Source organism: Colossoma macropomum, unplaced genomic scaffold, assembly GCF_904425465.1.
Source record: "Colossoma macropomum unplaced genomic scaffold, Colossoma_macropomum, whole genome shotgun sequence".
Lineage (NCBI taxonomy): Eukaryota > Metazoa > Chordata > Actinopteri > Characiformes > Serrasalmidae > Colossoma > Colossoma macropomum.
The window spans coordinates 16,663,524-16,684,048 of NW_023494790.1; the positions used below are offsets into that span (position 1 = coordinate 16,663,524).

Sequence of the window (20,525 nt, forward strand, 5' to 3'; positions counted from 1 at the left end):
AGAATTTAGTCTAACACATGGGTCTTGCTCTGTAGTAAATAGTAAGTAGTTTTCCTTTTGTTGCTCTAAGTGTTTTCTACTTGGGAAAGAGAAATCTGTGCATTATGACTAGTATGTGATATGCCTTACAGCTGGGCAGTATGTGTTTAATGCTCTTAACTCACGTGTTTTGAGAGTATGTGTGTATCTTTCTGAGAATGTGTATTAGCTCTCTTTGTTCTCTGTGTTGTAGGGTACATCCCCAGTTATCTAGAGAAGGATGAGCCATGTGTGGTGTGTGGAGACAAAGCCACTGGCTACCACTACCGCTGCATCACCTGTGAGGGCTGCAAGGTAGGAAAACCCACCCACATATACACAAACACAAACACAAGACCCATTTACATAATTAACAGATACACACTAGGGCCTGAACAGTGGGACCATTTTGTGACTGACAGTAAATTAGCTAAAATTCATGACATGATATAATGTGTAATAATATAATGTGGTCAAAATTTAAATGAATGCAGTTTAATAGGCCCATATCGTGGAATACTGAATTCTCCTCACTTTTTCGTACTAATGTAATAAAGTTTAACCCTGGCCATTCATTCTGAAGTTATAACTCATAAGTTATAAAATAAGGAGTTATTTGTTTCAGCCAGGACTGCTTTTTGAATGAGGCACAATACAGGGCAGCCAATCAGAACAATGGTCATTCATATATATCTGTCTTAATGACTCTGTAACAAAAACAGACTGTTAAATGCTAAGATAACAAGAGGTTGAAAAATGGGTCAGGTAAAAATTATTTATTCATTTTTTGGCACATAAATACATATGAATTAAAGTAAAATCCAATAAATAATTGAATATGTGCCCTTCAACAATATTTTACTGACTGATTGTAGCTAACTGTGTTGTGACTGTGACTGTAAGTTGTCAAATATGATGTTTCAACTGTCTAAAAAATTGTAGAATTGTAGGAGTTTGTTCCCCTTTGCTGTAGTAACAGCCTCTAGTCTTCTGAAAAGGCTTTACATGAGATGTTGAAATGTTGCTGTGATAATTTGGCTGCATTCTGCCATAAGAATGTTGGTGAGGTTAGGTCAGGTATGTTGGATGATTAGTTCTGGATCACAAATGCCACTACAGCTCCTCTCAAAGGTATTGTATAGTCCTCCATCACTCCAGAGAACACAGTTCCACTGATCCACAGCCCAGTGCCAGGGGGCTTTATACCCCTTTAGCTGATGCATGGCATTGGATGGTGACCTTCATGTGCGATGTGCCCATTCTTTCTCCCATTCTTTTTTTTTCTCTAGGGAGATTATAATATAAAAACTGTACACAAGTGGACAGGCTGTGACTGTCCGTTAGCAGTCTCAGTAAAGTAAAGGAAGAGCATCACACTGACCTCTTATTTCTTGACCACTGACCTCATATTTCTTGGAGTTGCAGACAGACAGATACTTAAAATGTGATTATGATTGTTGTTGTTACTTATTACTGGAGAGCTGCAAGGTTTAGTGTCCAGCCATTATTCTGACCACTTGGCTGTGTAGTAAGGGAGTTAAATTCAGTAATGCTGTCTACAGTTCTGTCTCCACAACACAGAAGTGCTGTCTTGACCTTTTATTCTTTGAGTTAAAAAAAAAAAAACAGCTGGCCCAGCAGTTGCCTTTTGAACACAGAAGGCAAAGCTTGATTCTTCTGTCTTTTACAGTTGTGCATTTGACCCAAGGTCACTTGCAGATTGGAAACTAGTTACCATCCACAATGAGCACATTCTGTGAGTTGGTTTTCGATAAATACAGGTGAACTGTAACCTTTCTTTGGAATGCATAGCTTGTTGTTGTCTTGCTTAAAGGTTCAGTGGTGCATGCACATCCTAAGAAGACTTGGTCATGTGGGACCATGAGAAATTCTACCCTGTTTTTCTGTTCAGCACTTCAAACTGTCATTCAGTACTGCAGCATGATGTGGCATGGTGGTAGACTAACCATTTCTAAAGCTTACAAAGCTCTTTGTTCCACGGATTGATGTTGAGAAAACCCTCTCTTTCCCAAAACAGAAACCAGAGAATTATTTTAGCAGAAAACAAATTTACGCCTTTTTCCAAGCCAAGACATTTTTGGTGTTTGGAGTCTTTTTAGTGTTGCGCCAGAGCTAGGAGGATAATGTGGGTAACAAGTAAAGGAAGAATACTTATAGTTTGCACAGAGTTAGTTGGTGGTCATAAGCTTTACTTTACTTAATTCAGTTTAGATTTAAAGGGACATAAACTGTCCATAATAAAAGCTCTTTTTTTGACTTGATGTGTCAGCATATGTGGAACTTTCAAGCTTAAAGAAAGTTACACATATGCTGACGTCTTGTTGGGGACCTTGGTGCAATCCAAAAAGAAAATAATAATCGCACTTTGGAAATTCATACATTCATGCATAGGCATGACCCTCTGTATTTTTATTTGTTTAAGTAATTAATTAAGTAATTCAGTAATCCATTTGCTTCTTAACCTGGACAAGTGAACTTGCGTGTAAGCTTAGTCGAGTCGTGATGTAATACATGCTGTCATATACAGCCCCACAGAGTCCAGTCTCACCTGTAGTCAGTATACTTTTATAAGACAGTTTAACCATAGCCGTGACTGTTCACTGTCCACGTATTGCTCTTTAGCCGGTGCACTCTAAACTGGAGTCTGTATTTGAGCTCAGCAAATTTCAGGAGATCTTTTTTTCAGGAGATTTTTTTTGTTTGGCTGTTCACATTATCTTTTAAATGTGACCTGTATGCGACGTTAGTCTGAACAGCTCATGCTCCTAAACCGACTCGTATGCGCAAAAGAACAATGCTTCACGTGGCTCGTCCAGAGGTAAACAATCATGACGGCCAGAGAACGCCAGTCGTTCCTGGAGCTTTCAGTTTCGTCTTCGCCAGCGTCACAGGAGCGATTATGACGTTCCAGTGGTTGACAGCTGAGCTCATCACCCAGAATGTGTTCGAGTTCCACTTCTTTGGTTCGCGTCTTTTGATTCTTTAAACTTTTTTTGACACTGCAGCCTCGGTCTCCTCCTTTCATTCGAAACCTCTTTGAACACGGAGCGGTTGCGATAAGTCTCTTCTAATTTTTGGTACAGAAACATCAGCCTAAATGTTTGAGTCTCAGCGGCGTGAAACGATGACGAATGTTGAGTTGGATTGACGTAAAAGTCGCATGAATTCCGATCTGGTTGTTCAGAGTCACATTGCCACAGATCGGATACGTATCGGATTTCAGTACCACATATGAAAGCGTGTCAAATCGGAATTGAAAATGTCAGATTCAATGTGTTTTGCTGTTCACACTGCCACACAGATGACACATCTGTGTCACATACAGAGAAAAAGATTGGATTTGGGCCACTTTTATCTGCTGTGTGAACAAAGCCTAATGTAGTGATTCACTATAGCTTTCCCACACTGTAGTTTCAAAGTGATCTCCTAGATGTGCAACTGGTCTATATGGTGTAGTGCTTTGCAGCATATATGCAATGTGCTGACACTGGTGCAGCTCTAGTATTAGCAAAACAGCACTGGTATTTGTATCTATGTTGGACACAAATATACAGTAATAGACAGTTTACTTGAAGTTTATGATGAAGAGCAAAGACAGACATACAGAGTTTCCATCAGATCAACTTTGACATCTCTCACTTCCATCTGATCTTTTTGTATGTATGAATGTGTGTGTGTGAATGTCTGTGTGCACATGAGAGAGAGAGAGAGAGAGAGAGAGAGAGAGAGAGAGAGAGTCTGAGTGACAGCATTAGTCCTGCTCCTCTCTAAATAACCTCGCCAACCCCAGGAAGCAGCAAGATCACTGAACTGATGAGAACACATTTTTAGATGTGAAAGAGAAAACAAGACTTTCACTTTTAACAGCATCTCTCTCTTTTACTCTCTTTCTGTCTTTATCTCTCTGTCCTCTTTCTCTCTGTCAGGGTTTTTTTCGGCGTACCATCCAAAAGAACCTGCACCCCTCTTACTCCTGCAAATATGACGGCTGCTGCATCATCGACAAGATCACGCGCAACCAGTGCCAGCTCTGCCGCTTTAAGAAGTGCATTGCTGTGGGCATGGCCATGGACCGTAAGTTATTTTTCTTCTGTAGATTATAATTTTACTTTCACAGTTCTTTGCTTATTTTCCTGAACTTACCTAAATTTGCTATATAAATAAAAATTATAATCATAAAACGTGGAATCAGACCTTTCCATGCTATCAGATATGGGTATAAATTCTCTCTTACTCTTCATCTCCCCCTCACACACGTTCACCCACAAACAAGTTGAAAGCACAACCTGCCTCAAACACATATGGCCCAACTTAGTGGACGTTTTCCTACACACACACACACACAAATGCTTTTCTACATTGTCAGGATGTGGGGTCATGCACAAGCCACTTATATATATATATATATATATATATATATATATATATATATATATATATATATATATATGTAACTATCTAAATGTACCATTTATATGTACCAATTTTATCTCATTACCACAAAACATTGACAGGTATTAAGGTTTTTCATTTCATTTGTGACACAAAGTATTTTGTTATTTTGGTTCACTTCATTTACAAGGAACACAAGAAGATTCAACAGTCATTTTTTCCTAATTAAATAGCAAATAGCAAAAAAATTATAAATATTAGTAATGAGAAAGAGATAGTGAACACGTTCGAAATTTTGAGAATTCAGTCCTATTTAGACAGGATTAGTTTTACATAATGCAAATTTTGCTGGTGTTTCTCAAGGATTTTAGTCCTATCTGAGCGCGCCATGTCAGTCATTTTTCCCGGCACTCCTGCTTCAATATAGATTTCGGCGCCTTTTACGTTCTGTAAAACGAGCCATTGAAATAACCTCAGGTTATATTAATCCCGTGTGAATCAGCATGGTTAGAAACATTTACTTCTGTCCTCTGTGGCTAAAATCAAGCCGATATGTAACATTACTGTTCTGTCTAACTTGCATAGCTCAGAACATGTAAAAATTAGAGAAAAAAGATTAATTTTAATGCAGTGAAGTTGACTGTTTGCCTTGAATTCCCTAGCTAATGGCGATGCTACTGATGCCTTGCATTCACTTTATGGCATGGTGAATGGTTAGGGTACACGAAATAATGGCTAAATGAAATGTTTTGACATCTTGTCTCTTTTTTGGAGTAAAAGCGGTGCATAAATTGAGTAGCCACTCCCACATCTGTCATTTATTCTGAGATTTCTTATCCCATGCAAATCATTTATAAACATTACAGACGTCCTGTGGTAAACTGGCATTACTGCATCACCCCATGGAGAACTAATCCTGCTAGGGCAAAAAAAAAAAAAAGCTATAAAATAGAAAAATGAATCGTTTTACTTTTCTTGCTGTGTCATGTACAGCTCTAATTGGTCAAATAAATTATATGAATACTGATTATTTGCATGATTGTTATGATTCTCAAAACTTTATGGACATAGTTTGATGCTGTTTTATAAAAATGACCCTTGTAAGTCTAAAACATGAATCATATAGCTGTTTACATTTTATGTAGTCAGGACCATTTTGTTGGTCCTGACATTGTAGGTTACCCCTATTTTCTTCTAGGTATTTTATTTTTGTCTTGAAAATGTACAAAACATACACACACATACATGTGTGTGCTGACGGCGGGTGTAAATGAATGTCAGGCAGTCTGCAATGCTGTTTGAGGGGTCAGCGTGCAGACAACCATATGGCTCCGACCTGCAGTCCACATGTTGCACTCTCACGGCATGTTCTCTCCCTCGGGCCTCCAGCAATTCTTTATGCATCTCTCTCGCTCCCATGCTTTCTTTGACTACTCTCCAGTGCTCACTCCCTCTCATTTTTTTTCCCCCCTCACTCTCATGTCTTCTCTTTGTTAAGGCCGTTGTTTTTATCTCTAGTGTTTTGAACTTTCTCGGACCCCCTCGGTGTGTTCAGTGATGTGTGGTGCACTCCACTCAGAAATACATTTCTCCTCCCACCACACTGTATCTTGCTGTACCCTCGTTTTTATGGTCATTGTGTGTGTGTGTGTGTGTGTGTGTGTGTTTATTTAATCTCTCTCTGTTAAGTGCCTTGATTCATTGCAGTCTCCTAACCTACATACCCTCTAACACACTGACTCTAATTCTCTTTTTCTTCTCTCCCTCTCTCTCTCTCTCTCTCTCTCTCTCTCTCTCTCTCTCTCTCTCTCTCTCTCTCTCTGTTTAGTGGTTCTGGATGAGGCTAAGCGAATGGCGAAGCGGCGTCTGATAGAGGAGAACAGGGAGAAGAGGAAGAAAGAGGAAATGGTGAAGACTTTGCATAACCGGCCGGAGCCCACAGGCTCTGAGTGGGAGCTGATCCGCATGGTGACAGAGGCTCACCGCCACACTAACGCACAGGGCTCTCACTGGAAACAGAAACGCAAGTTCCTGGTGAGAAGTGCTAACACAATCTGTCTCTTGATACTGTTGTACCAAAACCTTGTGTCTCTGAAACGGTATTTTTATAGAGGCCAGACCTCACTGACCCGACAAACACCAACCTTTTAATGTCGGTAGTTGTTTTAAAATGGTTACAACAAGAGCTGATTAACCAAATAAACCAGCGTGGATTAGGGAATACGGAAAAAGGTAGAATGTTCCAGAATAACGTGGCTGGGGAGAACATTGTAGAACAGTATGAACGTGTAGATGCTTGTAGAACAGTGTGTATAGGAGAGAACGTTCAAGACCAGCGTGAATGGGGAGAAGCTTCTTGAACAGTGTGAATTTGGGAGAAGATTCAGGAACACTGGCTGTGTTTACATGCAAAAGATTTTAGCCAATTCGATGGAATACATTCTGATTATAGATTAAGACTGAGGTGTCTATATGCTCACTCTACTCAACAGTCTGATGAAAAATCTCTGTTTACATGCACAGAAGTAATCCAATCCAAAATTACATGCATGCATAGAGGACCACTTAGTGTAGACGTTACCATGACAACGAGCGTCACGTGTGTCCATTCAGAGTGAGACGAGCAGTAGTAAACAGTGTTTGTGTTTTTAATTGCTTTAAAATGATGTCAGACTCAGAAAAAACATACTTCATGTGTACTTATTAAAGAAAGGCAAGAAGAAGACGTCAAGTTTTGAGAGTCATAAGCTGGACGCCCGACCCACTGGCGTCTAAGTTTAAGTTTAAAGCATAAACTTTGTCTCCTCTGCAGACCAGTTTCTGCTCCCGCCATGTTGAACATTTTAAAATTTCTCTATGACGCGATGCACATGCACGTACTTCAACTTTCCGATTGGGAATGTAATCGGATACAGGCATTTTCACTGTTATTATTCTTCTGTTTAATGGATTATCTACAGGTTTACCCACCTCGTTCAATCGGATAGAAACTGTATTTCGAATGGCCTCAATAAGACTAGTCTGTTCTGATTCAGGTGTATTTAATAGACGTATTCTGTTGAGCTGTTAGTGGGATTATTAACAGGTTATTAGGCTGCATGTAAACGTGGCTAATGTGAATGAGGGAGAAGATTGTGGAACTGTGTGAATGAATGACAACATTTTAGAACAGTGTGAATTGGGGAGAAGATTCTAAATCAGCGTAGATTGGAGAGAACATTCTAGAACATTGTGAATGGGGAGGACGTTCTAATACATTGACTTACATGGTATGGCACACCAACCAAACATTTGGGTTTATTGGTGTTTGTGTGGTCATTGTTCTTGACTATACATATACATGTAACTAGAATTTAATGCATGTTTGTTTTTTTGTTGGTTCATTTATGATGACATTTTTCACACAGTGGAAAGGGCAGCTGACGTTTTGAAATGAAGTTTTGATACAACATTGAAAGCATGTATCTGTATGTGTAGCCTGTTTTTTGTATACCTCAGTGTAATCTCAGGTCATTTCAGCTCATATTTGGAATGCAGATATTTCTCTATGAGGAACCGCCTTTGTAAACAAAATGTGTCTTTGATTTGAAACACTACAAGAGCCAAATATTTACACATTTCCTTCTTGTTTAGGTTTAGATGTTGGCATAGCAAAGTTTAGTTACAGTTACATAGTTCTACAGCTGCTTTCCTCAATCTGACTGGGGCTGAGTCACTACAAGTCAAACCTTCTGTCTGAGTTTGTGTGTGTGTGTGCGCGCCTGAGATCTGGTGTGGCTGTCAGAAAGGATAATCCTTCACTTGTGTATGCTGAAAACGTCAGCATTAGTCTACAGTGTCAGAAGTGGTGCTCCTCCCACTTTGAGAAGGCAGGGAGTGGAACAGCAGAACAGAGAAGAGCAGTATGTGGGTGGGGAAGCTAGAATGACAGATAATGCATAGATGGGAAAACAGTAGAGAGATGAAATCACAGAAGAGGCTGTAATGTTAATCCCTGTGCTGAGAAGACTAACAGCACAATATAGCAATACTTGCAGCTTTCCACGCTGCATCAGCCGCATCACACATTGCATAGTGGCTGGGGAAAAAGATTTCAGCTTTATGCAAATGAATGCAGCCGCCACGTTGCATTTAGCCAATCGACCAAAAGAACAGTAGTCTTCACCCCAAACAGCAAACATTAAACCTAACTTTCTCTGAGGGTAGAGAGTGGAAACAGTGGCGCACTCTCTCTTCTATAAATCCATTACACAAAGTAAAGATTTGAAAGAAAAACATTTGTTTGGATAAAGTTTACATCGTTTGAACAGCATAATTTAAACCATACAGCTCTCTGAGGTTGCTTGCTGAAGTAGCTAGCTTGCTAATGAGATTGATGAAGCTAATTTTAAGCTAACACCTGTATCTGATTACATTCCCAATCGGAAAGATGAAGTACGTGCTGCGCATGTGCGTTCACGTTATAGCAAAAGTTTAGAACATTCAACATTGCGGGAGCAGAAACTGGTCTGCAGAGGAGACAAAGTTTATGCTATGAGCTTTAAAAGACGGCGGTGGGACGGGCGTCCAGCTTATGTGTCCCAGAACACGATGCCTTCCTCTTGCCCTTCTTTAATAAGTATGTGTGAAGTACGTTTTACTGAGTCTTCCATAATTTTAAAGCAAGTAAAACACAAGCAATGCTTACTGCTGCTCGTCTCACTCTGACTTGACTTGCATGACGCTCGTTGTCTTGGTAACGTCTACACTGAGTGGTTCTCTACGCATGTGCATAATTTTGGAAATTTTCCATCAGTTTGTTGAGTAGAGAGAGCATATAAACACCTCGGTCTTAATCTGTAATCGGAATGTATTGACAAAAATCTTTGCATGTAAACACAGCCACTGTCTACTTTTGGCTGACGCATGGTTACATCAGAGTATGTGCTGTCAAAAGTTGAACTCCGGTAAACTGTTTTAATGGATATCTGATCAGAATTTTTGAGTTGGAGTCTGTTGTCCATCCACACTTTGCTCTCATTAACATCGCAAGAGGTGCTATAATGTCCTTGTGAATGTGGCCTAATGTTCCTAAAAGAGGATCCTATAATCCCAATTAACGACACCAAATTTGTGTTACTGTTAACTCAAACATGACACAGAGACACAAGTTGTGCTTAAACAGAAAGTGTGTTGTTAATTCACATATCATTTTGATATCTGTCTGTCCTCTTTAGTGTGTTAGAATTTGTTTTTCCATATCAGAGAGAGTGAAGCAGGGAATCCGTCCCACAAAACCACAGTAACTTATTCACCCTTCTGGCTCAGTCTGCACCCCACCACCTCCCACTCACACCCCAAAACCAATATGAGTGCAATCAAACCCCAGATGAACTTTAACTTAGACAAACGAGAGAGAGAGAGAGAGAGAAGCCGCTCCCCTGGCCAACTGAGAAATGCCATAAAATGCACCATAAAGGACTTTGGCGTACATATATAACCTTTACAGCCCAGATAGATCACCAATAACTGTGCAAGGCCAGGAGCCTGCTGAGAGCCCACTTCACTGTACATGAAAGCCCTCTTCCATTTCTCTCTTTCACACTCTCTTTCTCTCTCACTCTCACTGTAGGAATGCACAATCAGCCTCCTCCTTCATTCAGAACTTCATAATAGTAATACTATAAGATTTTGTGTGTGTGTGAAAGAGAGAGGCTTTGTGGTCATCATGGTGACAGGCCTATTGCTCACTGCTGAAAGAGACTGAAAGGGAGAGAGAGCTCCTGTTGGCTAATAGAGGATTCACACGTCTACCTCTCACACTTGCTCCAATACTGCACACATATATAGTACTTCATTTATTTAATTTTCAGTCAAAACGACCAGAAAGTACATGTTATTCATAGCCCAGTCCACGGTTGAACTGTTTCTGAAATACATTCAGAAGTGGGATAAAATTTCACCTTAGTAATGGTACCACTTTTTTTCCAGTACCAGTATTGTAACCTACCATGAAGCACTTCACTTATTCTCAAACTACTCAAACACATTGTTAACCCGCAGGAACAAATACACAGCTAACATCATCACATCACAGTATCAGTGTATGCTGTTTCAGGACAGATTTTTGCAGGAACGGATTGGATTTATTCTTTTATGCCCTTTCATATCCCATCCCGCATTTTCAACTGATATCGCCCTGAAACCTCATATGGAATACTCATCCATATAGATATGCCATCGCTAGTCAAAACACACATTTAGTTTAATAGTGGTGTTAAATAAACAGCTTGTGAACTATGATTCATATAAGGGGAATCTCTGTGTAAAGGCTCATCACATTTTCTTGACTTTAATTTGTGAAATAGCTTGCCTCTCTTCGTCCCTCACTCCCCCGCCTCACCCACTCTCTCTTTTCACCTCTTTTTGAGTTGAGTAAGGTGGCTTTGTTTGACTTGTTCTCTGTCACACAGCTCTAATGAGACATGTTGAAGGTCACAAACACAGCGGCCCCTCTCGAGATGGCTGTAGTTATGCTCTGCATGCTGCACATCATCCCTGGATGCTCACAAAACTGATTCTGTATTCTTGTCTTCTTCTCCCTTTCATGTTGCTGTTTTAATAATCTTTTACGTAATCTAAGTAAAAGTTAGCAGCGTTGTTTGTTCTTCCTCTAGCTGTTAGCAGCGTTAATATTGAGCTGAAGGGAATTGTGGGGTGATGGAATGGCCACTGCAGCCCTGATCTAATCACATTTTCTAATCTAATCTGTTTTCTTGCTTTGCAGTGTGTTGATGTCTGTTGTCCATCAACGCATCATTCTTAATAAAATCAATGGCAAGAGGTTGTTTGATGGATTATGAAATGTTCTTGTGAGAACCGTAGGCTTTTAGAAGGGAAATCTAGCGTGTTAGAGGTTGTCTTTTCATAGCAGAAAGTGTGGAAGTGGGGAATTTATCCTATAAAACCACGGTAACTTTACCTTACTGGCTCAGTCCTCACCCCACCACCTTTAATCTTAAAACCAATTTAGGTGCCATCATTTATGAACAAATAAGATCCTCTCATATTCCTTATTTCATGTTTAGGTAAGTGAAAGTGTTTTTGCTACTTAGACCCACATCGGCTTACTCTAGCTGTTAGCAGTGAGCTGGAGTGGCCAGTGGAGCCCTAGCTCTAATCACATTACAGGCTGATTCGAGCTCCTCCCACTGTAACCTCTCTGCTCTTCTGATCCATGTTTTTCAGTCTTTCCCTGCAGCAGTAAAATGCTAACCTGCTCAATCTGTCTGTCTCAGTCTCACCCCTCTTCTGTAGCCCATTCCTTCCTCTTCTGTCCATCTTTTCTCTTTGTGCGATCCTCTTTCTCATCCATAAAAAAACACTTAATCCCCATGTTTTGTACATAAAGCATGCTAAAACTTTGCGATAACCTTCAATAATCTGCCGGTTTTTTGTATGAGGGAAAACATATAGACTCAAAAGCTATTATCGCTCCAACTCACAGTAGCAGCAAAGCAGTCTCTTGGATGCTGAAAACAGCCTTGAGCACACAATGCCTCCCGATGTGTGAGTGAATGCTGTTGTGAAAGCTGGGGTCCTGAGTTCTGCTTTTGCACTGCCTGTGCAGTGTTGACCTATTGTCCACCCCGAGGCTGAACAGAGAGGCTATTGTGAGCATGTGAACTCCTCATCAGTCAACTCTAACTGCTCTGCTGCGGAATAGCACTGAACAGTCCCAGCTCTGCTTGCGCCACGGCCACTGCCCTACACCTCCATGCATGTTTTCTTTCCTTTTTTTTCCTCCAGTACGATATGTCATATTGTGGCTTTACATTTTACATATACAGTCATATGCCAAAGTTTGGGCACCTGGGTCAAATTACATATTTTGCCAAGGTGAAAATAACTGAATACATCCTCTACAGAGAACACACTTCTGCACATTTATTGCACAATTACTGTTTATTTGCTGAATTTAACATACTGAAAAAAAACAAATAAGGTGTACAATATGGCCTGTGCAGAAGTTACGATTTTATATTATATGTTTTATTTTCAGTATGTTAAACTCACTAGAAATAGAAGTTGGGTTCTAAAATTTGCAGACAAAAATGCTATTTATAAAGTTGTTCCCTGTAGAGAATGTGAACTTTTTTTCATTTAGAAAATCAATAAAACATGACCAGGGGTCTTCAGACACGGTCCACTTTATTAGACACACCTACCTTGTTGGTCCACCTAGTAGATGTAAAGTTAGAGATGATAGCTCATCTGTTGCTGTGCAGTTTGTGTTGGTCATCCTTTAGTCCTTCATCAGTGGTCACAGGATGCTGTCCACAGGCTGGATATTTTTGATTGGACTGTTCTCAGTCCAGCAGTGATACTGAGGTGTTTGAAAAACCAGCAGCACTGCTGTGTCCGATCCACTCATACCAGTGCAACACACACTAATGTGCCACCACCATATTAGTGTCACTGCAGTGCTGAGAATGATCCACCACCCAAATAATACCAGCTCTGTGGTTGTCCTGTGGGAGCCTGACCATTGAAGAACAGGGTAAGGGGGGGTTAACAAAGTATGCAAAGAAACAGATGGACTACAGTCTCTAATTGTAGAACTACAAAGTGCATCTGTATTGTAAGTGGAGCTGATGAAATATGCAGATATGTAGATACAAGGTCTACCTAATACAGCGCTCAGTGAGTGTATATAAACTAGTCTTTGTACATCCATATAAACCTTTGTACATGAACCAAAGTTTATATGTATTTTTTTCCAAAGAAATAAACATTATTATAATAATAACATATGTGCATGGTTTTCCTGAGGTCATACCACCTGATTTACTAAGCTGAACCAACCCCACCATGTAAATTGACAGTTTCAGTTCAATATTTATTTAAGGTCTAAAAAGAGGGACATTTGAAGAAATAAGAAATGCAAGTTGTTTTCCGTGAGTTGAATAGTTTTAAATCTTCGTTATTTTGAAACATGTTATGACTTCAAAGATTTCAAACATAAAGTCATGCCAGGCTAATTTATTTCCAATTGCATATGACTAAATTCCTTTTTTTTCCTAGTTTACTTAATCTGCATATATGGTTGGACGGTTGCACCACCTGACATTCTTAAATTTTGGGAGGCATAAATGTCTCCCAAAATTTCATATAGAATGATGTCATATATTTATGAAACTATTTAAAAGGGAAATAATGGAGTTGTGTTAGTCATGCCATTGATTTCCTAACACTTACTCAGCAATAAATGATTTATCTTTATTTTTAATGATTAAATGGCATGAACAAAGTGAATCAGTCAAGAACACGCAGCATTTGAATACTGTGCGTGCAGGTCCATTTTAGAGTTACCCACCAGCCTTTGTGTTTCATATCAGTGTGTTTTTTAGAATGCAAGTGTGTGCTTCAGGTAGTAAACAAAAAAAAGTTTTATCATGTTTGTGTCCTCTTGCTTTAGAAAAAAAAAACTTGCCAAAGTATTGGCCACCAACCAATTTGCCTGTAAAGAAACAAGAATCAAAACTGACCATAAAAATTCTTGGTCAGTACACCCCTAATGTCCTAGACTTGCTGTTCGTAATGTACTTGTAATTTGTAATGTAATTTTCTGTTAGTAACTCCTGACACGTTGTATGCTATTTTGTTACACATGCCTATTTTGTTATACATTTGCTCTGTAGCTAATTAATACCTGTGCAGCAGTGGGAGCATTGTCAGAGGACCTTGATATATGTGTTGTTTTTTTCATATGCTAAATGTCTGTCTCTAAACCTGCTCGTCTGTGTTCTGTTCCTAGCCTGAAGACATCGGCCAGTCCCCAGTAGCTGCTACGTCAGATGGGGACAAAGTGGATCTGGAAGCCTTCAGTGAGTTCACCAAGATCATCACCCCTGCCATCACACGCGTCGTTGACTTTGCCAAAAAACTGCCCATGTTTTCGGAGGTGGGTGCCCAGTGTGTATGTAACTTTATCACTATGTATCAATGTAATATTGGGTCTGCAATGCATTTGTGGCTTGTATGTGTCTGTTTGTGTATAGTTATCCAAAGTTGCATTTATGCAATTATGATAATGATGCTTGTTTGGCGTGTATACTGCACAAATTACTTGTGATATGGATCCTTATCTGGATGCATTATTATTGTCTTGTATTTGCATCGGCCTCATTAGCTGAAGGACCTGTGAACTGCTGTTGTGCCGTTTGTCATTGTAATTAGTGGCATAATTGCTAATTGCTGTGCACATTACTGAACATACCTTCTAAACAGCACAGTAACGCTAATATAGAGGCTTAATGAATATTTTTTTAATGGACTGATTTTTACACACTTTAGTGGGTGAAAGAGTAAATGACTTTTTTAGATTGGTGTGAATGTGCAGGAGTGTGTATGTGTAGACGAGTGGCTGAATGCATGTGAGTGAAAGCATGTGTGTGGCTTTGGATCAGTGAAATTTCTACGCGTGTGGTTGGGGGACGACTGTGTGTCTGTCTTAAAAGTGCTATATTAATCTTTGCTATGCGGCATACTGTCCATATTTAGTACACAGCAGCACAGCAGAAACAGCGAGTGTGTACATTCTTGCCCTGTAGACTACACATTCCACCTATGGCAGGGACTTTGTTATTGTCTGCACACAGAATGTACACAGTTCTCCACACACAATCTGGCTGGGCAAGAACCAGTCGTACTTTCTCTGCTTAGTTTTTTTGGTCAGATACATTCAGAACAGAGTATCAGCAAGATTTTCCACGTCTCATATTTCATACAAAATTAACAAATTTTCAGAACATATACAACCCAATTTCCAAAAAGGTTGGGATGCTGTGCAAAATGTAAAAAAAACAATGCAATGATGTGCAAATCATTTAAATCCTGTATTTATTTGAAAATAGTGCATCTGAGCAATTCTGTTTTTTGAAAAATATATGCCCATTTTGAATTTGATGCTAGCAACATCTTTCAAAAAAGCTGGGACAGGGGCAACGAAAGACTGACAAAGTTCTGTAATGCTAAAAAAAGAACCACAGTCTTTCAGAAGTAAAGATGAGGAGGGGTTCACCACTCTGTGAAAGACTACACGGGCAAGTGCGAAAATGTAAGAATAACGTTTGTTAACATAAAATAACGAAGAACTTTCATCATCTATGGGATTTCATCATCTGTGGTAGTATCATTTAAAGATTCAGAGAATCTGGAGAATCTCTATATGCAAGGGACAATGCTGAAAACCAATGGCTGTGATCCTCGGGCCCTCAGGTGGCACTGCACTAATTTTTTCTTTTGGAAATCATGGACGCTTCAGGCTAAAAAGGAAAAGGACCATCCAGCTTATTATCAGAGCATAGTTCAAAAGCCAGCATCCGTGACGGTATAGGGGTGCATTATTGCACTTGCCGTGGATGACCTGCACATCTGTAAAGACACCATTAGTGCTAAACGATATACAGGTTATATAAATATAAACATCTTACTTCAAAACTACAGCATTGGTCTACTCAGTGTTGTGATTGTGTGTTGTTAAAAGAAAAAGTGTTGTTAAAAGAAGAGGTGATGCAACACAATGGTAAACATGCCCCTTTCACTTTTTTGAAATGTGTTGCTGACATCAAATTCAAAATGAGCATATGTTTTTCAAAAATTGATATTGATATGAAAAACCAAGAACGTTTCTCAGTTTAAAATATAAGTTATTCATTTTTGAGCATCAGGAAAAAATTTTACATCTAACAGAAAATAAGACAGAAGCCCTAATAACTGAATAATTTTTTTCAGTATGTACCTTTTTACTCTTTACCTTTATCACAGCATCCATTCTTTGCCGAAGAGTTGATTAGTCCAATAAAACCTTACTCCACGTCTCAGATGTCCTGTTTTGACATTGTAACACAAACTTTCTTCCCTTCTGTTTATTTCTGCTACACATCCTTTCAGACCCATAGCATTAAGTTGTCTTCTTGCGATGGAAGGATGTACAGAAACACCTGTGGATTTTTCTTTGATGGGAAGCAATAGTGGAGCTTGATTTTCTTTGATCTCTCAAAGATGAAAGCTTTAATAATATTTATCTGATGGTGACAGTTTTGGTGTTCTACCTGGTCTTGCACAGTTCTTGGTTCGCTTATTTTCCTATAATCTTCCTCTTCCTTATGCAAGTAGATTATCTAACGTTCTCAGAAATGTATGCTTTAGTCATTTTATGGAGATTTTAGGAGCAATGTGCAAGGCATCTAAAGTGTGTTTGGGTAGTTACTGGTGTTAAATGTCAGTGTCTCTTTGAAGGGGAGCATAATGTCTGTGACAACTTTGGGGACAGCCTTTATTGAGTAGACACAACTGTAAATAGTTGGTTTTAAGACTGAATGGAAAAGTTAAAATGGCAGCATGTAATTTTGTGTGAAATGTTTTGTATACATATGTATTCTTTTTCCAAAAAAAAAAACAAGCTGTACTTAATGACCGTTTTGAGTAGAACATTCCACAATATGTAAATCAGATTAAATCACTAGTTTTATTACTCTGTTTAGTCTCTTGCCACAGTGGCTCAGATGAATGTGCCCTTTCTGTCATTGTTTTTTTTTTCAGGATATTTTCCATTTGACACCATAACAAAAGAGTGTGTTGTTAAGAAGAAACAATAAAGAAGCAGTAATTAATGACAAGTATCAATTAGTACTGATGCTAACATGATGTGGTGGTGTATGTGTGTCTGTGTGTGTGTTTTGTAGCTGCCTTGTGAGGATCAGATCATCCTGCTGAAGGGCTGCTGTATGGAGATCATGTCTCTGCGGGCAGCAGTGCGGTACGACCCAGAGAGCGAGACTCTAACACTGAGTGGGGAGATGGCAGTGAAGCGAGAGCAGCTGAAGAACGGTGGGCTGGGCGTTGTGTCCGACGCCATCTTTGACCTGGGAAAGAGCCTGGCTCAGTTCAACCTGGACGACACGGAGGTGGCACTGCTGCAGGCTGTGCTTCTCATGAGCTCAGGTGTGTGCTTAGCCTTATGCACTGATCAGGATGTGCTGTCCTGACACGTTCCTGAACCCTGATCATCAGAGCTTAAATCGCCAGCACAGAGCAACTTCTGCCATTTGCATTGAGCAAAGATAAAATGATGAAGTGATCTGAATTAGGGCTGAAATGTTTAGTTGACAGAATCGACAGTTTTGATTATGAAAAAACACTGATGTGAATTTTTACTGAAGCATTTTATAATGCTCTGTAATATTCATATGGTGTATATGGTCATTCCAACAGATTGCAATACACTTTAAGAAGTATAGGGGGTGATTTGGCTTCTACTGTTTCTTACACTGTAACAAAAGAAATTGTTACTAGAATTTTGAATAGTAGCAGTTGCAAATAGAGAGGAATGAAGAGGTACTGTATAATAACAATTATGCTAGTACAATAGCATAATAGCTAGATTAGTAGTTATAAGATTAATCTTATAGAAATAGACCTCAGTTCCAGCTCCAGTTTAAATAGCTCTTGGGCTTGAATGAATTCTGAAAGCTGCCACAGGAAGCAATAACTGATTATTGAGATGATGGCTGTAACCAGTATTGATATTTTGAGTTTCTCCCCTGCTCCCCTCTTCATTCCTGTCCTTACCAGACCGCTCAGGCCTGACGTGTGTGGAGAAGATCGAGAAGTGCCAGGAGACCTACCTGCTGGCGTTCGAACACTACATCAACTATCGCAAGCACAACATTCCCCACTTCTGGCCCAAGCTGCTGATGAAGGTGACGGACCTGCGCATGATCGGAGCCTGCCACGCCAGCCGCTTCCTGCACATGAAGGTGGAGTGTCCCACCGAGCTCTTCCCTCCGCTCTTCCTCGAGGTGTTCGAGGACCAGGAGGTGTGAGCACCGGGATCGAAGAGAGAGCGCAGCAGGAACCTGCGCTTTTTTTTTACCTTCACCCGACCACCTCCCTCCACCCCCAAACAAACACCACCCCACACCCCTTCTCCCCATGCGTCAAACTCACCAGCAGCAGTAGCAGCAGTAGCAGCAGTGACCGCAGAGGCAGAGGCGGGGGTCCCAGTCAGGAAGGGGTTCATTTCTGGGGGTTTTATTCTGCTTTCGCTTTTTTCTTTTTTTTTCTTGTTTGAATTACAGAATGCTCAGTCCTCACTTCCTCCACCCCCCACCTTAGATCCTCCCTGCCAGTCAGTTTAACCGGTGGCCCTTCTGTCTCTGCGCTTACACCTTAGACTGATCTACCTGAACCTCAGCTATGGACACATAATAAACACACATAATAAACACACACAGACATCTAACCTCATGCAAGAACTCTTAAGCAAACATAAACCCACCCAGCGCACTACTCTCACACCAGCTTCTCAGAGCAGTTCTGTTGTGCAGTGCGTTTGGCTGAGGCGCGTCTGCAGGTCCTCTCCGATTGGAGGACTTGCTGCTAGACGACGACCTTCGCAGCCCTGCTGAGAAATGGCAGAGATTTGTGTTAACCAGTGGTCAGTTCAATTAAGTAGTATAAATAATCCTGGTACCACTAGTGATCACCAGTGTCACTCTCTCGTATACATCATGTGATCGGATCAACATTAGCTATGTCACATGATGCCATAGTTTGTCAAAGCTCTTTGCTAATCTGGAGCAGACTTGAACATACCTCATTACACTCAAACTAATTACAGTGAGCCTGTGTGCAGAGCAGGAGGATATTTCTGAACCAAATCAGGTGCTATATTTAAATAAAGCTTCTCAAACGGATTTGGGATGTTTTAGGAAATATGCCCTCCCTCACACACACACACACACACACACACACCCACACACAGAACACATAGTTCCTTTCTATGTTTCCTTTCTATGTAGACTATTCGAAATGTACCTGGTCTGCATTCAGTGCACATTCAGGGGCACATCTACATACACACACACAGTGCAACCTTGGTCTCTTAGTGTGTGGTTCTGCCTTGTCATTGCCTGGGTTTTCTGTGCCAGCACACAGGCCTGATCTGAATGATAATTGAGCCCTTCTGTCCTAGGAAAGACACTGCAGCACGCAGGGCGCAGGCGAGGGCTCAGAGAGAGAGAGAGTGAGAGAGCGAAAAGGCTGTCTCACAAACCCAGGTCCATAGAGACAGTAAGAAATTTAGGCAGCCTTGGGGGGTGTTCAGATGATGCCTTTTAAAACATGTTGCATCTCAAAAGAAGCAGGACAGTCTTCTTAGTTGGCAGTCTAACTTGTTTGTCTGACAAGTAGATGAACATGAGACAGCAAAAACTGATAACCATTTTGAAACTGACATAGAAAATAGAATATATAGAAAAAAACTTTTATAGTTGTAAACTGATTTCACATAAATCCGTTAATTCAGTTAATCCAGTGATGCCCAAACTGGAGGAGCCCAAAATGAAATGTTTATGGTGGGGAAAGGGCCAAAAAACAGAACACTATACAAATATAGAAGATAAACATGCTTAAAGTTTAAAAAAAAAATAAGATATATTTTGTTACTTTTGAAAATATTTTAAAACTCAGTTTTAAAAGGAAAATAATTTAAGTTATACTGTATAAAATATGTTTGTTCTCTTTTTGGTTTAAGGGGGTTGGGTCAGGGTAATTTTATGGTGGGCCAAATCAAACCTCCTTGTGGGCTAACTTTAGCTCTTGGACCACACTTTGGGCAGCCCTTAATATTTCAAGTGTTGTGCAGCTTCTGGTGTCATGAATGGCCAAAACTAGCTTTTCCTCCATTGTTTGCTGGAGAGATGGCATCCTTGATCTTGAGTGGCCAGTTGATGATGACGTGTTTCAAAAGAGCGAAGCACATTGTGTAGACTGCAGGAGTGCTTTTCAGTCATGGTGCACATTGCTCCACAGACAACAACGAAAAGAAGCACGCTTGAGAGAGTTTGAAAAGGCATTGTCTGAACCTTTCGCTGTGTCCTTTTTTATTCAGACCATCTGAAAAGCGCTGATTTAGTATTACCATCTTTCCTGGCCCAGTATGCACACACACACACACACACCCCACAAACATTTAACACACACCTCAGAAAACTCGAATGCCTCATTACTATATGCACTGCAGTGCTGTTGCCCTGAACACCCTCACA

At 40.2% G+C, this 20,525-nt stretch overlaps 1 protein-coding gene across 3 annotated transcripts in view; it reads left to right on the plus strand.

Moving 5' to 3' along the window:
• Nucleotides 1-20,102, plus strand: part of thrab (thyroid hormone receptor alpha b) — a 144,145-nt gene extending 124,043 nt beyond the window's left edge. For all 3 annotated transcript variants that reach the window (XM_036572370.1, XM_036572371.1, XM_036572372.1), the window contains 6 exons: nucleotides 233-333; nucleotides 3,966-4,113; nucleotides 6,260-6,465; nucleotides 14,228-14,374; nucleotides 17,160-17,418; nucleotides 18,049-20,102. In XM_036572370.1, coding sequence (XP_036428263.1) covers nucleotides 233-333; nucleotides 3,966-4,113; nucleotides 6,260-6,465; nucleotides 14,228-14,374; nucleotides 17,160-17,418; nucleotides 18,049-18,299 — 1,112 coding nt within the window. In that variant the 3' untranslated portion in view covers nucleotides 18,300-20,102. The remainder of the gene's footprint in view (nucleotides 1-232; nucleotides 334-3,965; nucleotides 4,114-6,259; nucleotides 6,466-14,227; nucleotides 14,375-17,159; nucleotides 17,419-18,048) is intronic.
• The last annotated feature ends 423 nt before the right edge of the window (nucleotides 20,103-20,525 follow it).